This window comes from Alosa pseudoharengus, unplaced genomic scaffold (genome assembly GCF_046254945.1).
Source record: "Alosa pseudoharengus isolate Yale_2024_CS ecotype anadromous, Long Island Sound unplaced genomic scaffold, YU_APseudo_1.1 YU_APseudo_1.1_scf_3, whole genome shotgun sequence".
In the NCBI taxonomy this organism is placed as follows: domain Eukaryota; kingdom Metazoa; phylum Chordata; class Actinopteri; order Clupeiformes; family Clupeidae; genus Alosa; species Alosa pseudoharengus.
In genome coordinates this window covers 29,449,875-29,472,350 of record NW_027468718.1, presented here as the reverse complement: position 1 = coordinate 29,472,350, position 22,476 = coordinate 29,449,875, and the positions used below count along the sequence as shown (strand labels likewise).

General features: G+C 39.4%; 2 protein-coding genes across 5 annotated transcripts; one reads left to right on the top strand and one right to left on the bottom strand.

Annotated features, from left to right (window-relative positions):
• Window positions 1-303: 303 nt before the first annotated feature.
• On the bottom strand, window positions 304-15,328 carry LOC143100594 (T-cell surface glycoprotein CD3 zeta chain-like). Of its 4 annotated transcripts, none has more exons than XM_076263937.1 (8): window positions 15,187-15,328; window positions 3,896-3,993; window positions 3,734-3,775; window positions 3,118-3,186; window positions 2,773-2,802; window positions 2,147-2,209; window positions 1,954-1,983; window positions 304-1,743 (listed from the first exon to the last, which is right to left on the bottom strand). In XM_076263937.1, exons 1-8 carry the CDS (start codon window positions 15,242-15,244, stop codon window positions 1,666-1,668), a joined length of 468 nt encoding a protein of 155 aa, XP_076120052.1. In that variant the 5' UTR covers window positions 15,245-15,328; the 3' UTR covers window positions 304-1,665. The 4 variants fall into 4 exon arrangements, with proteins under 4 accessions (XP_076120052.1, XP_076120051.1, XP_076120050.1 ...); XM_076263936.1 differs by having other exon boundaries at window positions 3,118-3,189; window positions 15,187-15,327; XM_076263935.1 differs by having other exon boundaries at window positions 2,773-2,805; window positions 15,187-15,327.
• A 5,172-nt stretch (window positions 15,329-20,500) lies between these two features.
• On the top strand, window positions 20,501-21,998 carry LOC143100597 (fish-egg lectin-like). The gene is made up of 4 exons (XM_076263939.1): window positions 20,501-20,568; window positions 20,669-21,173; window positions 21,415-21,542; window positions 21,657-21,998. Exons 2-4 carry the CDS (start codon window positions 20,793-20,795, stop codon window positions 21,796-21,798), a joined length of 651 nt encoding a protein of 216 aa, XP_076120054.1. The 5' UTR covers window positions 20,501-20,568; window positions 20,669-20,792; the 3' UTR covers window positions 21,799-21,998.
• The last annotated feature ends 478 nt before the right edge of the window (window positions 21,999-22,476 follow it).

Below are 22,476 nucleotides of genomic sequence, written 5' to 3'. Positions count from 1 at the left end.
GGTGTTCCAGAGCTTTTAGTGCCTCAAAACATCACACAGATAACGCATGAAACGGCACAACCAGAGCTATCCAATGGTGCTAGTCACTAGTTGCTGTGATGAGCAGTTTGCGAGAAAACTAACTTTGAATTTGCATCAAATTTACATATTTACATTCTGCATACAGCTGCATCCATTCTTCTCAGTTGAGTAGCTCACAAACTTCACTCATATGACAAACCATCAGACATACCAAACAGCCAAATCTTTTAGAACTTTTAGAACCAAATCTATGGTATATTGTGCTTATCTGTACAGTTGGGCTCAAGATGATAAAAGGTGGTTTATTTGCTTTCCATATCAAAGCATGCACAGATCAACATTGGGCTACATGACATCTGCACATATGCAAACACGGGTTGTATACTTTATTCAACGTTCCAGTAACTGGTCTTCAGTGAATAAAGACCAGATGGTAGCCTAACCTGAAAAGCATGCATAGATGGGCCAAGATAAGAGCTTAAACATAAAGGTAGTAAATAGTCAAGGAGCTAAGTGGGTTAAACTGTAACCAGGGTTGGGTAGTAATGGATTACATGTAATCTGGATTATGTAATCAGATTACAAAAATCAAGTAACTATAATCAACCCAGATTACAATAAAAAAAAATGTGTAGTCAGATTATAGGTAGGCCTGCATTGCTGGGGATTACTTGATTACATTGTATTATGCAAACAATGTAACTTTTTATGATAGACTAACTAATGTTTTAATTAATTTGACAAGCAGCCCATTTGTTTGTTCACTAGATGTCACTATCATCCAATTGCCTGTGTAGTTTCTTGACAAAAAAAAGGTTCAAATCAAAACCCAAGATGGAAGAGCCGTCCATAGATATTAGAAAGCTTGTCCGTCGAGTTCTATTAGGTGCCATACGTAAACGCGGCCGCCATATTGCTGGGGGCAACACTTGCCGGCAATCAGAGACACCTGTCTGATTTCCAGTCAATCACATGTTTCTCCATTGGCCTCCAGTGATTGTTGCCCCCACCAATATGGCGGTGCTATTTACATACGTTTTGGAGCCCAAAGCAGTATCTAGCTTTCTAATGTCTATGGAGCCGTCAACGTCGAACGATAGACCTGTTTCAATCAGGAAAAATGTGTTCTGTAGGCCTACCTGGCAATATCACCAACTGAATGCATCTGAATTAAAGATTGGGAAATAAGAATGTGTATGTCGTGTGTTTACATTATTGATTACAAAAATTGCCATGTAATCTGTAGTCAGTAATGGATTACATTTCAAAGTAATCTGACCCAACCCTGACTGTAAAAGATGGTCATCAGTGCAAAGCCTTGCATGATATAAATTCAATTGTTCTTCATCAAACTGTAAATTCAACTGTATAGGCCTAGTGAATTATGGAGACAGATGGACAGTAATAGCAAACAGTGGACATTTTACAGAGGTGTTCAGTGAGAAATTACTGGCATTTCAAGGTTAAAGGAATACATTTGACCAATATTTCTGTTGAACTATATGAAATTATCATAAATTGATGAAGAACCTGACTCAAAAAGGTGAATTACCAAGATGTTGTTTGTAGGTGGTGCAGACAAATGTATGTCCCCCTCCCATTTTAAAATCAAACCTACACAGTTGAATCAAGAGGACGACCAGCTCATTTTGGTGGATGCGGGGGTGGAAGAGGCCTCATCTCCAGTGAGTTGTAAGTATCTGCACTTGTCTGTTGGAGAGGCTGGAGGAGGAGAGAGAGACATGACCAAGGTCAAGGTGATTAGTTTGACTGAACAGCAGCCAGACACTCATTATTGCTGGGACACCATTTGTAGAGAAGTAAAGTAAATGGGGCATGGAACCGCTGTTTGAGTCATTTGTGGTTCTAGAGGTAAGGACACCATTAGGCTGCCAATGAGCAATGACAGACAGATTGAGTCTATCACTGTACCTCATACAATTGGGTCCTGCTTGCTTGGGCCTGTGGGCAAAAGGAAAATACATATCATGCATAGCAAACACATCTAAGTATACAGGCACATTTTCGGCCTAATATAGGACACCTTTGTCCGTAATTGTCTTTCACAGTTGTACTTGAAGCCAACCCAAAGAGCATTGACTCCAGTGGGACCGAATGGACTCACATCCTTCTTCTTTTTCTTGTTCTGGATTTGTGCGTAGGTGTCTCCCGTCCGGTGCTGCAGAGCCTGTAAACAGCAAACAAACAGCTTTATCAGGTAGTGCACTTTGTCACAGCTTACACCGTCTCTGTGTCATACCTGAGTCGACCTCATGAGGGCACTGCTGGATCTTACACCTTACATCTCCACCGACAGTTTGTATGGAGCTCTTCAGGCCCAAGATCTAGCCCAGTCTGTGTTCACTTTGACCCACTCACAGATGGGTCATAAGAGTAACTGGATGATGTGCTGTTCTTGTTCAACTTTGGTATGTTGTTTTTTTATATTGTTCTCTTAACTGTTAACTAAAACCAACCTTTGGTTTAAAATGAATCCTCATTTACCAGTGAAGTAAACCACCGTCATTTTTAACCTACCAGATTTCTAACCTCACCTTCTTGACCTGAAATTACAGATTTCCTTACAATAAGACAAACACAGGTGGCCTTTCAACATAAAAGTAAAGCCCCGTGTCACCTGTCAACCAGTCAGATTTTTGGGCGAGCACTAGGTTCTTAGCTTTGTGTAGACCCTTTGTGGTTAATGCTGCTGATGACATGGGACTAATAGGCTGTGGTCTGCAAACTCACCGCATAGTGATCATCTGCTGCTGGGGCCCGCTGCTGAAAGAGAGTGAACAGTACATCCGGTTCACAGTGGAAACTTAGTCTCATATTAACCATTACTGATTGGTTTTGCATACAAACAAACATGCAAGCAAGATTGTGGAGTATACATGTATATATGAACAATAATAATTAGTGTACAGAAGAACACATCTCACAACCATTTTACAGCTTTCATAGGTCCAAGTATCAAGTCTCATACCTACAGATGGTTTACGAAGATATGAAGTCTTTCTTGTGCAAACACGCAAAACACACGCGCACACACAAACACACACACACAGATATGATCTAACAGATGGTACTCACTCGTCGCACTGCCCCAGTCTCTGGGTTGCTCTGGGTGCCCACTGCCTCATAAGTACCCCCTTCACCCTCCTGCTGAGAACAAATGTCCGTAGGTGATGAGATGCTACTGACCATCACACACTGACACACACACACGAAGACAACACAGGTGCAGCAGACCACAGCTCAAAAGAAGTGCACGCGTATGCCTTTTATCACAACCATAGAAATGTTTTGAAATGTTTTGGATAATAAAACTGCTGTAGCACTAACTTATGCATTTTACTAGTTGACATAAATTTAGATTAAACAAAACAGACTGCTAGGTACTGTATATTTTGTCGAAACAAATGTATCCACAACATGTGAACGAAAATGAATGATCACTATGAATCTAAATGGCTAACAGCAAAGCAATCACTTTTTTTTAAACAACAACAACAAAACAATTTTTTTCAACATCTTGCCCTGAACAATATCTAATCTGGGGAACTATGTTTGTCAAAACCCTTTTCTATGCTAATGTCCACTAAAAATGCAAAGTGAACACATAACAGCACATATATAAGAAAAGCATAATACTTAAGCGATGGTGACAGTTTCTTAATGAAATTCTTAAGGATTCCTCTACACTTACTGTCTGGCTGTTCTCTTCTTGCGTAGTTGGACTCCTCGAAAACTACAGGAAGAGCAAGAAGGAAAGCCAGACAGGTAAACATGAGCCTGTTGTTGTGATCATTGCGGACTTATAATGTTTCATTATGGTCAGGCCTGTGATGGACCTGGGGTGACCTCTGACCTTCTCTCTGAAGTAGAGCGCCGTGAAGACGATGCAGTAGAGGAGGAGAACGGCATCTAAGACGTAGCAGATCACTGGGTCACTCACAGATGTAGCCTCTGTAGGACAAACACACACACACGCGCACACGCACACACGCACACACACACACACATACACACACACACACACACAAATGTATTATCATCAGAGGAGAACGGCATCTAAGATGTAGCAGATCACTGGGTGATAGTAGCCTATAGTAACAGATGTAGCCTCTGTAGGACAAACACGCACACGCACGCACACACACACACACACAAATGTATTATCATCAATAATAATAATAATAATCACACAGAATTCCCATACACTCTGCCCCTCTTCACTGTAGAGCACATACAGTGTGAATGGCTTTAGCCAGGTCTGACACAAGGTCTCCCAGCTGTCAGGTGCCACATGCCTAAGTTAATGCTCTTCACACTGGTCACTTTGAGAATCACCCAGAGACCTGAGATGAAAGGTGAGGAAAGGTTGAGGTGAGGTTGCTTTTCTCCGTATATACGAATGAAATACAGTGCAACAGCAGTGACCTCTCCCTCATTCAGTATGCAGACGATATGGCCTTAATTGCCTGCCTTCAGGACTCAAACAGCTCTCCCTACCTGCAGTGCATCAACACCCTGACTTCATGGTTTGACAAGAGCTTCCTGGATCTCAACATCATCAAGACCAAGGAGATGTGGCTGGGAAGCAGCAAGAGGGGAGACAACAAAGACTCTGTGCCCACCTTCAAGCCAATCAGCATTAAGGGTCAGGAAGTGGAGCAGGTCACTCAATTCAAATACCTCGGAACAATAATAGACAACCAGTTAAATTTCCAAAACCATGTGGACTATGTGTACAAGAAAGGGAGACAGCGCCTGGCCCTTCTGAGGAAGCTCGGGAGCCTCAACACCAGCCAGCGCACAATGACCATGGTCTACAAATCACTGACCGAGAGCGTGCTGACATTCAACATCGTGTCATGGTATGGGCACCTCTCTGTCAAACAGAAGAACACACTGGCACAAATCGTCAACCAGGCCGGAAAGATCATTGGACATAAACAACATCAACTCCCACACTTGTACTCACAGATTTTAATAAAAAAGGCCTTACAGGTTTATCAAGATCCCACTCATCCCCTCCACTGTTCTTTCCAGCTGCTGCCATCAGGACGGAGACTTGCAGTCCCAATGGCAAGGAAGAATGGTTACAAGTGGTCATCCATTCCACCAGCCGTGACCATTCTTAACAAAGAACTGCCCATGGTCAGATAGATGTATGCAGTTGGGCATTTTATCTTACTCACTTATTTATTTATATCTTTGAACTCCTCTGGAGCAAACTGGACTGATTTTATAGTTTTTCCTTATATATTCCTATTTATATCTATTTATTGTGCATAATGTTGTATTGTGATGTGTGTGTGTTTTTTTGTGTGTAGACAAATGTCCATTTTATGTATAGTTTGATGGATATTAAAGAAGTCTAAGTCTAAGGAAAGCGACTTGGTTCTGACTGCCCAACACAGGGTAACCAGGGAAACCAGCCTGACCTCTTCGCCCACATGTTTTACTCACATAAAAAAACACAACGAAGCCCTGAGTATCTTGATACTGCCATATTGGCATAATGATAATCTATCAATAATTGCGTTGATACAGTTGCATCCATGCTTCTTAATAAAAAACTGTGCTGCCATAGCAAACCACATAAGGCTACCAACATGTTATGCCACATGTTTACATACAGTTAAGAACAAATTTATTCATACTTCTGCCAAATATTGATTTAATGTTGATTTTCTCTTTATATGTTTGTTCTGACTGAAAAATGACAGTGTCACATGCCAAAATAAAAAAAGAAGCGTTTTCCTCTTTCTAACATTTCTATGAAAAATGGCATGTCCAAAATTATTCATACCCTTTTAAAATAATCAATGGAAACATCTTTATTTGCATTCACAACTGGTTCGAATCCCGACCAGTAGGAACGGCTGAAGTGCCCTTGAGCAAGACACCTAACCCCTCACTGCTCCCCGAGTGCCGCTGTTGATGCAGGCAGCTCACTGCGCCGGGATTAGTGTGTGCTTCACCTCACTGTGTGTTCACTGTGTGCTGATTGTGTTTTACTAATTCACGGATTGAGATAAATGCAGAGACCAAATTTCCATCAGGGGATCAAAAGAGTATATATACTTACAGCAATCCGGGTTTATGAGTCAGAAACTATTATTTGCCATCACTCTGGCCTTGTGCTCACTTTTTTGATGGATTGAGGTCTAGACTCTGGCTCTGCTTCTCTAAAATGTTGATATTGTTCTCTGTTAACCATTTCTTGCCTTGTTTGGTTGTATGTTTTAGATCATTGTGTGGTTTAATGGTCCAATAGCGCCTATTGGGGCAGGTCTCTTGGCAGACTGTCTGATCTTTTCCTACAAAAATCTCAATGTAGCCCCTTGTTTTAGTGTTACCATTTACTTTGAGAAGTTCACCAGGTCCCATTGTCTGAAAAACACCCAAAACTAATACATAGCTATTATCCACTGGGGGGATGGTGTTTTGGTGGTTGAAATTTTCCCTCAATCCCAAAATGGTTCACTTGGTCATCTTGGATGCTGATCATGGACCACTGTTCTCCAAACATGCACAACTCAGCTAAACCTTTATAAGGGCACACATGGACATGGCCCAAGATTGGCATAAAAAAGAAGCATTAAATCCCAATGACACCATGTCCATTTCAATGGGGCTGTGAGAATGATTCTTTTAGGATGTTTTTCAACCAGGGGGACCTAGTGACCTTCTCAAAGTAAACGGTAACACTAAAGCAAGAGGCTACACTAAGATTCTGGAGGAAAAGATCAGGTAGTGTGCCAAGAGACCTGCCCCAACAGGCGTCATTGGAACATTAAATCATAATGATCCAAAACATACAACCAAACAGGTCAAGAAATGGTTAATAAAGAGCAATGTCAACATTTTAGAGTCCAGACCTCAATCTATCAAAAAAGTGAGCACAAGGCCAGAGTGATGGCAAATAACCGTTCGTGCCTCATAACCCGGATTGCTGCTAAAAAGGTGCGGCCTACAATCATTGTGGAGACATGGAGAGGCTTGGTAGGTATTATAAAACCCATTTTGAGAGCTTTGATGGCAAATAAAGATGTTTCCCTTGATTATTTTAAAAGGGTATGAATAATTGTGGACACACCATTTTCAAAGAAATGTAAGACAAAAATGCTTATTTTTTTGATTCCATGTGGCAGTGTCATTTTCAGTCAAAATAAACACATTGGTCAAGAGAAAACAACATTACTATAAATCAATATTTGCCAGGGGTACGAATCATTTTGTTCTTAACTGTATTTGTTTATCACTAATTCTCTGTAGATACTTGCATTACAATGAGTCGTGCTTATAGCCATTTACAGATTTAGTACAACACTACAGAACTCAGGCCGCCTCATTTCTCATCATCCAGCCTACCAGCTTTGTGTTTTCTGTCTCTTTCAGCACAGATGGTTATCAGGAGACTCCCTGACCCTCAGCAGAAAAACACCCTGAGCAGGCGTGGGCGCCTGCGAGCAGCGTGGTTGAGCCTGCAGGTGAGATTATTTCTGTTTCGCAGGGGAGGAAGAGCACTGGGCTTCCGCACCCCTCTGTGGTCAGGCTGTGTCAGTGGCGCAGTATCTAGTTCAGCGGTCGCCTACCCACAACTGGTGTGCTAACAGCTCTCTCTCTCTCTATCTGTCTCTCTTTCTCTCTCTGCGTGTGTGTGTGCATGTGGTGTGTCAGTTTCTGCATGTGCATGTGCTTTTGAGAGTGTGAAAGAGAATAACACACAGACATGCAGTGCACCTGTCCGCTATAGACAACACAGACACCAGAAAATGTACCTAATTTTGTGTACAAAATAGGTCCACGAAAAGTAAAGTGACTGTTCCATAAATGTGACCCTTTCTGGGTTCAGTATCAGGCCTTGTGATCACATGCCAGTTCCTTTCTTTCAAACTTTCTTTCTGTCTCTCTAGTTTTCTTACCTTCTCCCTCCACCTTCAGTTTCCACTGTGCTCTGAGTTTAGAGACGAGATCCTTTTGTGTTTGTTGGCAGGCTGAATTGTCAGGGCCTACCGGACCCACATCAAACGCAGCAGCTCAAACAAACAGCAGTTTCAGTTCACGGAGCAGAGCACTCAGTTTATTTCAGAGTGTCATCCTTTTCCCAATGAAAGTTAACAAAGGCTAGAAATGGTCATATAGTTAAGGGAATAGCAATAGAAAAATAAACATTGCAAACCAGTTGCTGATATTCCACCAGAATGTATCTCTGTTTAGTGTATGAAGAATGCACTCTATTCATATTGCATTATTGTCCCAGATAAGTCAAAAATCTTGCCTAATGAGTACCCATTGATAACAGACACGACAACCTGCTGACAGTGGAAACGAGAGTTTCTTGAGGACAACACAGAACCATGTGTGTGGATATTTCAAGATGATTAAGAAGAGGTTCCCTTGAATACAGGGTGTCTACCTCCTAAACTGTAAAGTCCAGTCACATACTATCTATTGCCATTCCCAAAGAAATGGAGTCAAATTCTGTCATTACTCACTTGCAGTTATTGGATAATTAATCAATGAGCACATCAAACATTCTTTTTTCTTATCTTGCCATTTCTGAATGAAAATAAAGCCAGTGTTAAAGTGTTTAGTGTTAAAACCTAAAATCTAGCAATGTACAGAAAACTACAAAATGACATCAATATTTGTGTAAAGGCACTGATATGTTCATCCGTGTAGTTCATACTGTTGTGATTAGACTTAATGATATACCCTACTACATATGTATACATATATGGACTAGAGACCTCCATACCCTGTATATACATATATGGACTAGAGACCTCCATACCCTGTATACATATATGGACTAGAGACCTCCATACCCTACATGTGTATACATATATGAACTAGATCAGGACTTTGGGATGGTTGTATGTTACACATCAGATAGAAGTTCAGACAAGCAACGTAAAGCCAGAGAGAAGATTCAGCCGACAACAATGTCTTCCCCGCAGCTGAATCTGTGAGCGTATATACCCCCTATTCACTCTGACAATGTCATTGTCTATCTCCCTTTTATAGGGTTTTATTTATAGGTTAAACTGTCATAGTTTAGTGACCGTTTGGCCGTGCAAAGTTTCCCTTCCTCAGTGTGTCTGCATACAGTATGTGTTCATATTTATAGCTGACGATAACATGACATGCCGCTATACTTCACAAGGAAATGATCATACATGCTCATCAGTGCGTCTCTACAAACCTACCAGCGTGGATATCATCATATGTGTCCAATATGTGATGATACTTGTTCACATCGACTTACAAGTAAGATTATATCAAGCAAAACAGGAAATAAATCATTTTAACAGCCAGAAAAAAAGTTGGAAAGGCATCTGTGATCTTTGCACATGAGCACCTGTGCATTTGAAAGTAAATGGAACCAAGTGTTTCAGTAAGAACATGTGAAAGCTGAAAATACATCCAGCCATCTGAGACCTTATTCGTGCAATATCCTCTAACCCCCTTTGTGGTATGAGCTCTGAGTCTTTTGTAAATCTAAAAAATTATAATGTTAAAATAATAACATCACATACGCATTAAATTGCACTTTGTGATCATGTGAAATGTGCCTCATTACAAGTCATTACTAATCTAGTGCTGCCATCGTTCCAAAAGATTGTTTAAATATCAATAGTTGTGTGTATCTTCAAGCATTTTGTTATAATAGAGAGTACATATGAGTATAAGGTTTTGCTGGTTTAGTTGGTGCTGTTGCTATGTTTGCTAGGCTGTTTGCTATGATAGTGGTTCAGTTCCTAAGTTGCAGTTGAGGTGGTTACTTGAGTGTTGCTAGGGTAGTCATGGTGGTTTTTAGGGTCTGAGTGACAGAAAAGAGAGGAAAGGTTGCATTACATGTTAGAGTATAAAGACACAGAAAGCGGGATAGTCATGATGCAGTGTATAAATAGATTAACATAGTGAAACGTTCATGCAAATCAAAAAATTGTGTAGGCAGAGGACTTTACTTGACTACAATGGGTTTACTGAGGCATTATAATATAAATATATTGTGACTGATTGTTTGATTGATTTATTGATTGATTGATTTATTGATTGATTGATTGATTGATTGATTGATTGATTGATTGACTGATTAACAACCTCAGATTACAAAAACAACAATGTGCATAAGATTTAAAAGCACTCAAGCTGAGTGATAAATTCTAAAGTACGATTAAAAAAGTATGCAACTAGGCCAACACATTACTGAGTGACTCTGAAACAGAAGACTAAAATGGAGGACTGATTTGTAAGAGGGACTTCTGTTACACCCACAACTTCCCACAGAAATAATTGTTGCATGAATCTGTACTTTTTAATATGATAATTCCACAGATTTAATTTTCCCACAAACATAATTGTCACCTAAATTTGAAAAAAGTAAGTAAGTAAGTAAAATGTATTTATACAGCACATTTAAACACAGCTTTCACTGTCCAAAGTGCTGTACAGAATAAAATAAAGAAACCAAAAAGAAATAAAGCATAAAATAGCAGAAAGACACAGATCAACAATGACAATAGGAGACATGTACAGAGTTACAGACAGAGCAACAGACAGAGAGTTAGGGAGCTGGGGAGGATAAGGTAAAAAGGTGGGTTTTGAGCCTAGACTTAAAAACCCAGATGGAAGGAGCATTTTTAATGTCCAGGGCTGCAACTGCAAAGGCTCGGTCACCTTTTTGTTTGAGCCTTGACCGGGGCACATGGAGGAGAGCTTTGTCATTTGATAGTTAAATAAAAAAAAAAATTCAAATGTGGAAAGGTAAAAAAAAGTAGTACACCAAATGTGATGAATCAAAAATAATGAATTTGTACCTGCTATCAGTTTAGAAAATATGTTGTCACAAATCTAAAGGCCATGTAATGAAATTTCCTGAAAATATAATCCTTCATCCTACCTCACACCAGCACACACTATTGTCGTCATATGTTGTGTTGTCACAATCTGTGATAACACAGTAAAATGTAATTGTAATCAACAAAGCCGCCACTTAGTGATGGTATGCGTGGCAGTGTTAAAAACAAATCTAATCGAACATCGGTGGCTGAGTGCGCTGGTCTCACGTTGGCTCTGGTGTGCGATGGATTTTAGAATTCACTTAATTTTTTATATGGTCTAATATGTCCAATTTATAGGGTTTAGTAAGAATGGACTGAATGTATGAATTCATTGTTTGTCTTATAATCACACAGTTGTTGGCATTGTGTCTTCATCAGCCTAATTGGAATTGTGGAATTCATCATTCATTATTGGCATGGGGTGTTCTTCTTCAAGTTTATTCACTGACCTCCATCATAAAGGAGTTCTGTCTAATTAGCACTGGACACGTCAGCAGTATGATCATCTTAGATTAATAGTACTGGATCATTTTTTGACCATCATCTACAATGCAGGCCACATCCTTTTGTATCAGTCAGTGTTTAAATAACAATTTTTATATAAATATCAAACAAACTGTAGACAAACTGTAGACAAACTCTCACACACATCTCAATTTTGGAGCCTGGCCTCTACTTATAGGAAATTAAGATGGACATTAGGCTATAGGATATTTCACTAGGGGTGTAAAGGTTCAATACAGATCTGTACCGAATGTACCAAATGCAGTCTTTCAGACAGGCTTTTTGCATGCGGACCATGTTTTAAATTCGAGTTCCCACACAAACATAAGTGGTCAATTAAACGTCAAAATACCATTACTGTTGTGCATCAGCAATATTGTCAGTGAATTTTAAATAGGCAGTACCTGCAGGCTCACTACCGAAAATGAACCAAACCGTGACTTCAAAACTGAGGTACACATGTGTACCGTTACACCCTTTTATTATATACAGCTCTTCACAATGCTAGTAGAACGCTCCATTAACTTGAATGGGATTTCCAAACGTTCTACAGTAATATAAATTCATGCAATTACTGCTGTCAACAGCAACTAGCCATATAATAAGCGGGTTAATGTAGGCTATGGAATGCCGGTCATTATCAGTAAAATAAGTCCGGTTCGCCATGCCGGGACTTATTTTCCTGATAATGAACGTGTTATATATACATTATCCCTTACATAACACACAACACTCAGGAAATGGTGATGACTTTTGACAGTGGAATGTGCTTTATTATACTTACGTCACCTTCTAACAAAGAGGGAAATTAGTTATTGTGTATAAATTAGAATCTTTGTGGGATTATTATGTATAATAAATGCATATTTGTATCATTTGTGGCTTAGCTTGTAAAGGTGTTATGTATGTGAATGTAAAAGACCCCTCACTAGCCTGGGTGAACCCAACCCTGTTAGCAAATTTGAATTTGCTCTGCAGGTCCATCTGTAAGGAGCTGTAAGGCCAGGATCTTTGGACCAAAGCAGCCAAATGGCCACCCCCCTTCTCAAACAAAGAACATTCACCACACAGGGGTGCCTAACTAATTAACACACAGTCAAATTACTCCAAAAAGAGAAACTGGTTTGATTGTCATGCTGTGAATATTACAGTCATGTTTGGTCTTGAATTGATACTTTTTACTTGAATTGATAATGTGGACAGTCTGATCATTTTTCTTATTATAATTTAATGTGTTTTTGCATAGTTATAGACTAGTTACTACACTGTAGACAGTTATATCTTTACCTCAACTGACCAATGAGGGTTGTGCATATTCAAATGGTCTTTGGGATAAAGCAGGGTTGCCCTTTCTGGTCTACCACTGGCTGGAGGTCACTCTCTCCTTTCTCTGACCTCTCGACCCCCCCACCCCCCTTTCTTTGCTTTGTTTTCTTTATTTGATGTATTGTTTTATTTGATGTTTAACATCTAACTTGTTTTATAATTTGTTGTTTATGTTTAAGTTTGTTAGTTGGTTAGTTGACCTTCCATTAAATCTAAGTGATATTGATTTACAATTAAGGCTATGGTTTATTGGTTAATAAATCATAATTTGACCACCATTTATTCTTGTATGCCACTACTCTGCTACTACTTGGTAATTATTCAAAGTCAAGTTCTTAATTTTATGAAGTCAGATTAATCATAGTTTCTCGTAATATTTACGAACTGCTTCTCCATTCTGTCCTGTTCAAAACACATTAAACGTAACATTTTACAGAGCCCATTGACACCTGTTTCCGAACTTTTTTTGGTGATTGGGGAATGGACATCAATGGGATCCTTTCCAGACCAACCTGCAGAGCAAAATCAAATTTGCCAACAGGTTCACCTGGGCCTCACACTTGGCAGACTTATTTTTGCTTCAAATTCTCTGTGACACAAGGAACAAGGTTATTAGTTAATTTCTACTACCACCAATGCTTTGTTCTTGCTAGAAAAGTAAGGTTTGTTTCATATATACATTTGGATTTTCATCAAAGTCGGAGACATGAATATAAACAGAGAGTGAAAGAGAATAGAGCCACCTGAGAGATACATAGGCTACATGGTGTGGTTAAAAATATTTGAATTTGATCTTGAAAAGGCATGGTGTACATGCTATAATGATTATAATGTAATCCCTTCAATTTCTCAGTGTAACTGGTTTCTATTCTTAATACATTTTTTCATATTTTGTAAATACGTAAATACGTCATCTGGAAGACATGTTTTCAGTTACTTCACAACGCTGATCGTGGGACCATTACATAACTAAATTAAAACCAGATAAAATGCTGAAGTAATACCACATGTCTGATCCAAGTTGTACCAGTAAATCAGTAGCTATAAATCATTAAGAGGCTTTTAAAAAGCAGTGATGAGTTCTGGTCTAAAACAACCAAGCAACTTTAAAGGCTTACCTGAACCTTGTACACGGCAACTGTTGACACTGATAAACACTTGGTAGCATAAATGGTGTATTCTGGTGAAACAGTTGTTATATAGGCTAATTGTTTTTTCTCATATTTTTGTAGGGTGGTCCTTCCCAAACCAAAGAACTGGCCTATAACAGGAACAACAGGTATGGTGATCTGTCCTATTCTCAAGCTGGTTGTTTTAGTTTATACTTTTTTAGTAGTTTTGTGAGAAAAGTGTGTATTTTGTTGGAATTTTGACCTTTTGTTTTCAGGATTATTGATTGAATCTGAAAACAGCAATTCATAATTCTCTACTTTTCAAGACTATATGCATAGTCTATATACTTTTCAAGACTTTTTTCTCCTCCATTTTATAAATGTACACTGAATAAACACGAACGACATATGTTTTGGTATCATATTTCATGAAACATTTTTCTCAAATTCTATGCACAAATCTCTCATATTTTATGGACAAAAGTCATGCAGAATCCATACTGTTAAATTAATTGACTGGTTATTGAGATTGCTTCGTGTTACTTTTATATTTTTGCTCAATATAAATCCTACTCAGTGAATTATTTTATAAAAATAAAATAGCAAATGGCCAGCCTTGACACATAATACACTGTGTGACATTTAACATCATGTAAAGATAAATACAGTATTACTGTTTGAGTGTTATTATTATTTAATTAATATAGTTATGCAAGTATAATATATCAGGCTTTCTGCAATATGGGGATATTGTTTAATTATACTAGGTTGTTCAATAAACACCTTCATATGTGAAACATTGGTTTAAAATGTGTTGTTTGGTTTTAGAAAGTAAATTATGCAAACATAAATTGAAAGAAATTAGTAAAAAAAAAACATAAGATGTAAATATATACTTGTATGTATACATTATAAAGTAAACCATAACTTTTGTAAGATTTGTATACTTGCATGTACAAACTGAGTCTACAATAATCAGTCAAAACCCAACAGTCAAAGAAAAAGTGGTGAGATGTAGCCATCTTTGATGATGAACTGTTACCCAAGAGGGCCTTGTTTTGTCAGCTCTGTTTGTCTCCGTGATTGCGACACGGAAACCAATGCGAAAATAGGTTAAGAGTCCTTTTCGGCTTCCAGTCAGCGGAAAAGACAAAAAGTTATATGTACTACAAATATACCTCACATTCATTCAAAATTATGTGAACACAACAGTCAGTGTTGCACGGTGGTCCACACAGAGCCTGTCTTCGAGTTGGAGGAGGCCTCCAAGCAGGTAAACCTGCAATGGATATGAGAGCAAGAGAGAGACCAGAGAGACTGGTCAAGATATGATAATGGATGAACAGATATTTTCTTACCTGCTACATGGACCATCAAGGACAGTGGAAGGAGTTTGATGGTCCTCCACATTCTCATCGCTGTCTCGGCCGTAGCCCTCCACCTCTGTCTCTCTTTCTCTGAATCAGTGGTGGTTCCAATGACCTCACTGCTGCTGATGCTCTTCCTCTTTCATACCATCCCCACCAACCCCCCAGACTCTCTGAACAACTAGTTCATGCCTCCCACCATAACCAACAGGAAGTGGCTATGTTGAGTAGCTCCCCCTGGTGGTCTTCTGTGTATCTTTCAGTAAATAAATAGATGCATAAGTGGTCTGATCCACATGATTCTTCATCTGAGCTTATGAGTTAGATCACTGAGAGTGAAAGTTGGTCTTAATGTGATTCTAATTGTAGGTGGGAGGACACAGAAGCATCTGACCAAGGCACTAATGTCTCAGGTGTGTAGGTTTCAAATGATTGGCCAAACTTCATGTATGTATGCCCATGTTACAAAGTATTTCCTGGAGTTACTTTGTTCATATGATGGTTGCCGTCAGAGTGAGCATGTTATCCATACAGGCAAACAGATACTGCAGGCATTTTCCTGCAACCACTAATTCAGATCCTCTATTGATCTTTATGGCATGGCTAGTTAATGGGGAGATTATGCGTCCTAACAATTGACAAGAAGATGTGGTGTTGTTGTGTGAAAAACACAAAACTGCAGGCATTGAAAATAGTTTCTGACCAGTTTTGTGATGGTCACTCAATACAACACAAAACTCAAAGTCTTTGGCCAGGTTGAGGAATGCATGACATTCTCTTCTTTCTTTTTTGTAGCCTGCATCTGATGCCATGCATTGTTCAATGTTTGAAGCATCCTTGAAAAACCTGACATACAACCTTCCGATACTGAGATGCCAATCAAGTTATATCTTTCAGGTAGGTTTCCACCCTTTGTGCAACTATATGCTTTTGGGAAGTTCTGCTTCGTCCACATCGCCTTCATCAGTCTCCAAGGAAACCTCAGGACCTCAAGAGTGTATTTTCGAGGCTGTCTCTCTGTTATTCCCTGAATTCACTTAATAAAATCTGACTATTTTAAAGATCCTGAAAATTCTATAAAATCGTATACACATTTGTATTGGTTGCCATTTGCATGGTACATAATATGCACAATTAATTAGTACCAAAGTAAAGCATCTTGATCATGAGCCATTAGGACTCTTGTGACAATGCGAATACAGTTTTAGTCTTTCATACAATCTACGTACCACTCTGTGTAGGGCTGATGCTGATCACAAGGACACAGACTAAGAGGTCATGCATGTTCATGTGGCTGGGAAGTGGGAACATCCATTAAACAATCTGCCTATAAACATCCATTCAACTTTCTGTCTAACATCCCTTACACTATCGACATCAACTTTTAAACTATCTACTCCATCTCAGGCTTTAAGCATACAATCTGGCTCTTTTAAGACTACAGATCCTGTTCAACTGTTTCCTCAGCCCACAACTGTTTCAAAATAAAATTCCTCACTACAATAATTCACTATTAAATAATTCAACTATTTAAACTATCCAACTATTTTACTGTTCAGCCATTCCAAATTTTAAAAAAGTTATCGTCAACTATGCCTCCAGCAAACTATATTAAACCACCACCTACCTAGCAACCGACATGGCAACCATTCAAATAAAGCATCTATATCAGTTTCCATAGCAACCAACATGATTACCCTAGAAACCATCATAGAAACAGCTTTGTTTAGCATAGCAACAACCATATCTATCTAAGCAAAACTATTGTCACTATCTCTACATTATCTGTTTTAACACTATATTTTACATCATGTTTTGCATTTTTATGCACTGGTAATTCCTCGGAATTGCATTTTCTAGTTAAAACTCTGGCAGACATTGTTGTCCAAAGTGACATGTAATAAGCGTTATCATTAAAAAATAAAAAGTCAAAGTAGTCACATAGCCTATAATATGAATAATAGTAATAGACTAAATAATCTTAACAGAACAACAACAGTGGTCAGAGATGTAAAATTCCGGGTTCAGAAAATAAAAGACTTGCCATATTTTTGTTCCAACCATTCACTTAATCAGCTGATTCTAATTAGCACAACTCTTAAGCCAGGTAGATCAGCTAATTAGTGAAATCACCTGTGCTCAAGTGCACAGGTAGAACCAATACATGGCAGGACTTTTACCTTCTGAAGGCAGACTTTTACATCTCAATGGTAAATTAGTATAATAACAAAAAACATAATCATATACAAATATTTACAGTATGGAGAAATAATTAGATACAAGATAAATAGATGAGTACGTAACTATTGCTAGAGGTCAATTATTTTGTACACTATATTGTAAGAGAGTTAATTAGATACAAGGTACAAAATAGATGAGTCTTTAAAGGAGAATTCCGGTGTGATATTGACCTAAAGTGTGTTGAAACATGTGTGAACGAATGTCTCATAGCTCATCTTGGCTTGTCCCCTGCACTCCGAAATCTGGCGCTTGTTAGCCGATGCTACCAACAGGTTTTCAAAGGGGGTGCCTCGGGCATTGGCCTAGCCATGCAAATAAATCACTGTTTTGAGGCTCAAAGTAGCTCTACACTTCATTGGTAGACACACTTCCGAGGGCCCTGACATTTAAAACGAGACATTGAGAACTTTGAAAAAGCACTGGTTATTTACAAGACGTTACCTTCAAGAAGTTTACCGTTCGCCGCCATCTTTAATTTAGTCACGATAAGTCGAGCAACGAGTATGAATGAAAAGGTATGATAAGGGATCAGATTCCAAAAATAATTCAGTGGAAATGCATGGATTCCAGTTCCCCCCCCCCCCCCCCCCCCCCCCCACACACACACACACACTGTGGACTAATGGTTATGTGGTTACCCTTGTTATTACAATATCTGTGATGGAGTTGTATGTTTAATACTACTAGTGAGCCAACATTATGCAGCAGTGCTATATTTTTTTGGGGAAATCATTGCAGTATTAAATGAGGAAATACTGTTGCAGCTCACCTCGGCAACCATATGTCTTGTTGTCGGTAATCAAACCAATAGGCTGCTATTGATGCAATATACTCTGACAGAAGGCAAATACTCTGAAAAATGTCTTCAGGGGATCTTAACCCTCCTGTTGTCTTCACGGTCAAATGTGACCGATTGACAATTCTTTTCTCTGGGTGAGAAAATGGTCAGTGTATAAAATTGAGTCCAGGCACATACTTATTGATCAGATCGACTGTATATGTGCTTCTGTACATTAAAACACACGCACAAACACACCCTCTCTCCTCCTCTCCTCCCACTGGAACCTTTCCCCAATAGAATCTTTCCCTTTCTGACTTGCATGAGCTCAGGTCAATGAGGCCTGCAGGCCATAAGTAGCAAATGGAAGTTTAAAACTGGTTATATCCAATAGAACACGAGTTGATACAAAGGTCTATCACAACATTAGATGATAATATGTTACTATGGATTTATAACAAGTTATAATGCAGCAGTCATGTTTGGCCGGGAACACAATAAACATAAAATGAACACAATAGGAGGGTTAAAATATGGGTAAAAAGCTGTTATGGCTGATTTATAGATTACATTTGGACCGATTCTTGTACACATCACGTCCCACAGATTCACCTGAATAATCTTTCTCTGGCTACAAATTAATGCAACAATACTGTTTTGATTATGTTAGAATGGCAAAAAAGGAACGTTTGAGTGATACAGAGGCAAAGGTAGATTTCAACCCATTACATCTCGTTACTTGTGTCGTGGAAGTCAGATAACATGCAATGGTGATTCATTTTTCTTAGACACTCTCCTTGGCTGTCTGCTGTTTCTAATACTTCTCTTCCAAGCCTAAGAAAATTGTTTTGGGCGTAGAATCAAATTACAAAGGTGCCCCATGATAGTTACCAATAATATCCACACCTTTCCTTTGCTCTGACACCTGGTTCCATGTGTGTCATTTAAGCATACTTTACTCCTGAGACATGAAGATTAAACTCAGCTCTGCACTGCTGGGTCTGTTGACCCAATGGCTGCTAATATGCTGTCACAAATCTAGTCCTGTAATGAAATGAAATTTCCTCAATATATAGTCTTTTATCTCATCATTCATTCCAGCACACACACGCTATTGTTGTCATATGTTGTGTCGTCACAACCTGTTAACACAGTAAAATGTAATAGTAATCAACAAAGGCGGCACTCAGTGATGGTGTATGTGGCAGTCTGTACAAACTGTGACCACCAAATATGTGATGACTACAATTTTCAAAATGGTAATATTGTGGTAACAAAGAAAAGATCCACACCCTAGCATTGTTGATAAACCGTGATATTGAACAAGGTCAGACCCCCTGACAACAAAGAGAGCAGACCAGACTTGTCAAAGGGCCCGAGTTCGGTGGCGATATAGGTAGTGGGAAGCTCCGTGTAGGTGGGGTGGGGCTCTCAGGTGATGTGAAATTGAATAAACCAATCACATGCAACCAGTGTTAAATTCTGATCTATCTATGTTTTATTAATTAACTTCGGTCTGACTCTCACTTTGTGTGTCTGACTTCGCTCTGGCCACAGTGTGCATGTACTGTCAGCAAAATACTTTGTCAAACTTGCACCCAAACTGTTAAAACTGTTCAGATGGAGTAGACTGCTATAAGTGTGTTTTTCTGTTGGGCCAAGCACCCAATAAACTGAGGGAAGCTGGTCCCAGGGTCCAGAGTCTGCAAGGTCCCAGGTTCGATTACAACCACAGGTAATTTTTCAATCCCACACCCCATCTCTCTCCCACTAATTTCCTATCTACTGTCCACTATATCCTGTCTATGTAGGCTAGAAAAGACCCAAATATATAACTATATATATTTTAAAATAACTTAAATTAAATTGATTGTCATCCCCACCCCCAACAGACACACACACACACACACACACTCTCTCTCTCTCTCTCTCTCTCTCTCTCTCTCTCAGTCACGCACTCACATTATGAGTCCATGTTGAGCAGTTGGGTTCTCTATCAATCGAGCGGTGGTATCCGTTTATTTTGCAACATGTTGGTCAAAATGCATTATACTGGTTTCCATTACAATGGAGAAACATTCTTGATTTCTTTTACAATAGTATGTTCCACATGATTCGTTACTGTTCATCAACTGAAATACACACTGATTGCTGCATCAACCGCAAGAATTTTTTTTTCTTAAAATGGAGAAACCTTCCTCTTTCTCCCCTCTGACCTGAGGGTGTGTTGTAGAGTATATAAGCTGATAGGCTCACCTTGTGCCCATGTCAATCAATCTCCTGAGACATGAAGATTAAACTCAGCTCTGCACTGTTGGCTCTGCTGTCCATCAGTCTGGTGGCTAGCCAGTCAGGTAGGTGTCCTGCAAAAAATGTGTAAGAACATGAAAAGTATAGAGACCCTTTCTACATTACTGTTAAGGTTACTGGCTGATTCTTTTTCTGCTCCTACAGTAGTACACAACTGCAAGGAGGTCACTTTGAGGAACGTGCAGCAGATTGATGCAGGATAGCTGTGGACCGCAGCCGACGAGTCTTCCACCTGCACGGCTCCAATTGGCTCTACATAAATAACTATATGCAGCGTGCAAGTGTAGGGCCAACGGGGATTTGGGAGAGGTGGTACAGTGGTAAGATAACTATTACCAGCAACCAAGAATACGATTTCCCCCTAACTTTCCCACAATTGTTTTTCCTGTCACTAGTAAACCAGATGCGGCAAGTGGACGCAGGAGGGGACCAATTTGTGGCTGCGACTGGAATTCTGGACCAACAAATGGTGACTGCAGTTCTTAGAGGAAGTGCCATTTGTGTGAATCGTCCCTCTGCTGTGGGCTTCATGACGCCAGGAAATTCTGTGTCCACATTTTGGATCACAGCAGGGTATCTCAAGTACTACAGCTGTGGCCCTAATAGTTGCTGGGCAGTTAACAACAAAGATGAAGTCTTTGTCACTAAGGTAAGAGAAGGCTTACAGAGTTGCAAGCCAAGAAATAGAAGTAATGTAGTGGTAGTGGGAACGCTAGCACCCTACAACATCCATATTAAATACCGAATTTTGTAACTGGTAATTTCATTGACGATGCATAATATAAAGTTTGACTCTGAATGCTTAAACATGAATGGTGTGTGTGTGTGTGTGTGTGTGTGTGTGTGTGTGTGTGTGTGTGTGTGTTTGTGTACTGCATGTATGTATGCAGAGGGTGGATCCAAGAACCTGTAAGGGCAGTAATGTCCTGAGTAAGGTGGCTGGAACTTTGTCTATGGTGGAGGTGGCTACAGATGGCTCTGTATATGGAGTGAACAGCAAAGGTCAAATCCTCCGCAGGTAATATCACTCTTAGCTCTCGGTTAAATAAACAATGCTACCACTATTGTAATGGTTGAAAACCAAGCCAAGTACCAGAGCAGCAGACAGCTCAAGATCTTCTCTGTGTTGTAGAAATGGCATTTCCATCCAAAGGCCTAAGGGAACCAGCTGGATCAAGATTGATGTGTGCCTACCAGCTAGACATGTCAGCTACGACTTGGGCAGACTGTGGGTGGTCACCAAGACTGGGATTGCTCTGGAGTGTCTCATATAGTCACCCGATGTGTCCACAGCAGTTCACTATAAATGCAGTCTCTATCTTTTCCAAGAGTTTCAGTGCAGTCAGCAAATGTTTATGAGATGATTTCTTTGAAATGACAGAAAACAGAAATGTACGTCTTCTTTGTGTAAAATCCTTTGCTTCTTGTTCCTTTTTTCTTTGCACAAAATTCTCAATAAAGACTGCTCATTACATTACTGTAGGTGTGTCTCTACCTGCCACATTTTTGTTCCAACAATTCACTTAATCAGCTGATTCTAATTAGCACAACTCTTAAGCCAGGTAGATCTCCTAACTAGATGTACCGCAGAGCGGTACAAAATATGACCGCCGCCCAGTCCAGCACATTTTTTTCACAAAAATAAATCACGCTGAAAGGCCTATATGATTCTAACTGTCTCACTAAATTGCATCATCCACACTCAATTCTCACTGGTATCTGCTAGACAACAAGTACCAAAACATGATTAGTTCATAGATTTCACATGTAAAATTCATTTTATACAACCCCACCCCCATCTTGCCTGTTCATAATTCTGAGAAATTCTTGAATTGTGTGCATGTGTGCGTGCACACGTTTATGTTTATGTGTGTGGGTGTGTGTGTGTGCGTGCTTGTGTGTTTGTCTGCGTATGTGTGTTTGTGCATGTGCATGCATGCGTACATATGTCT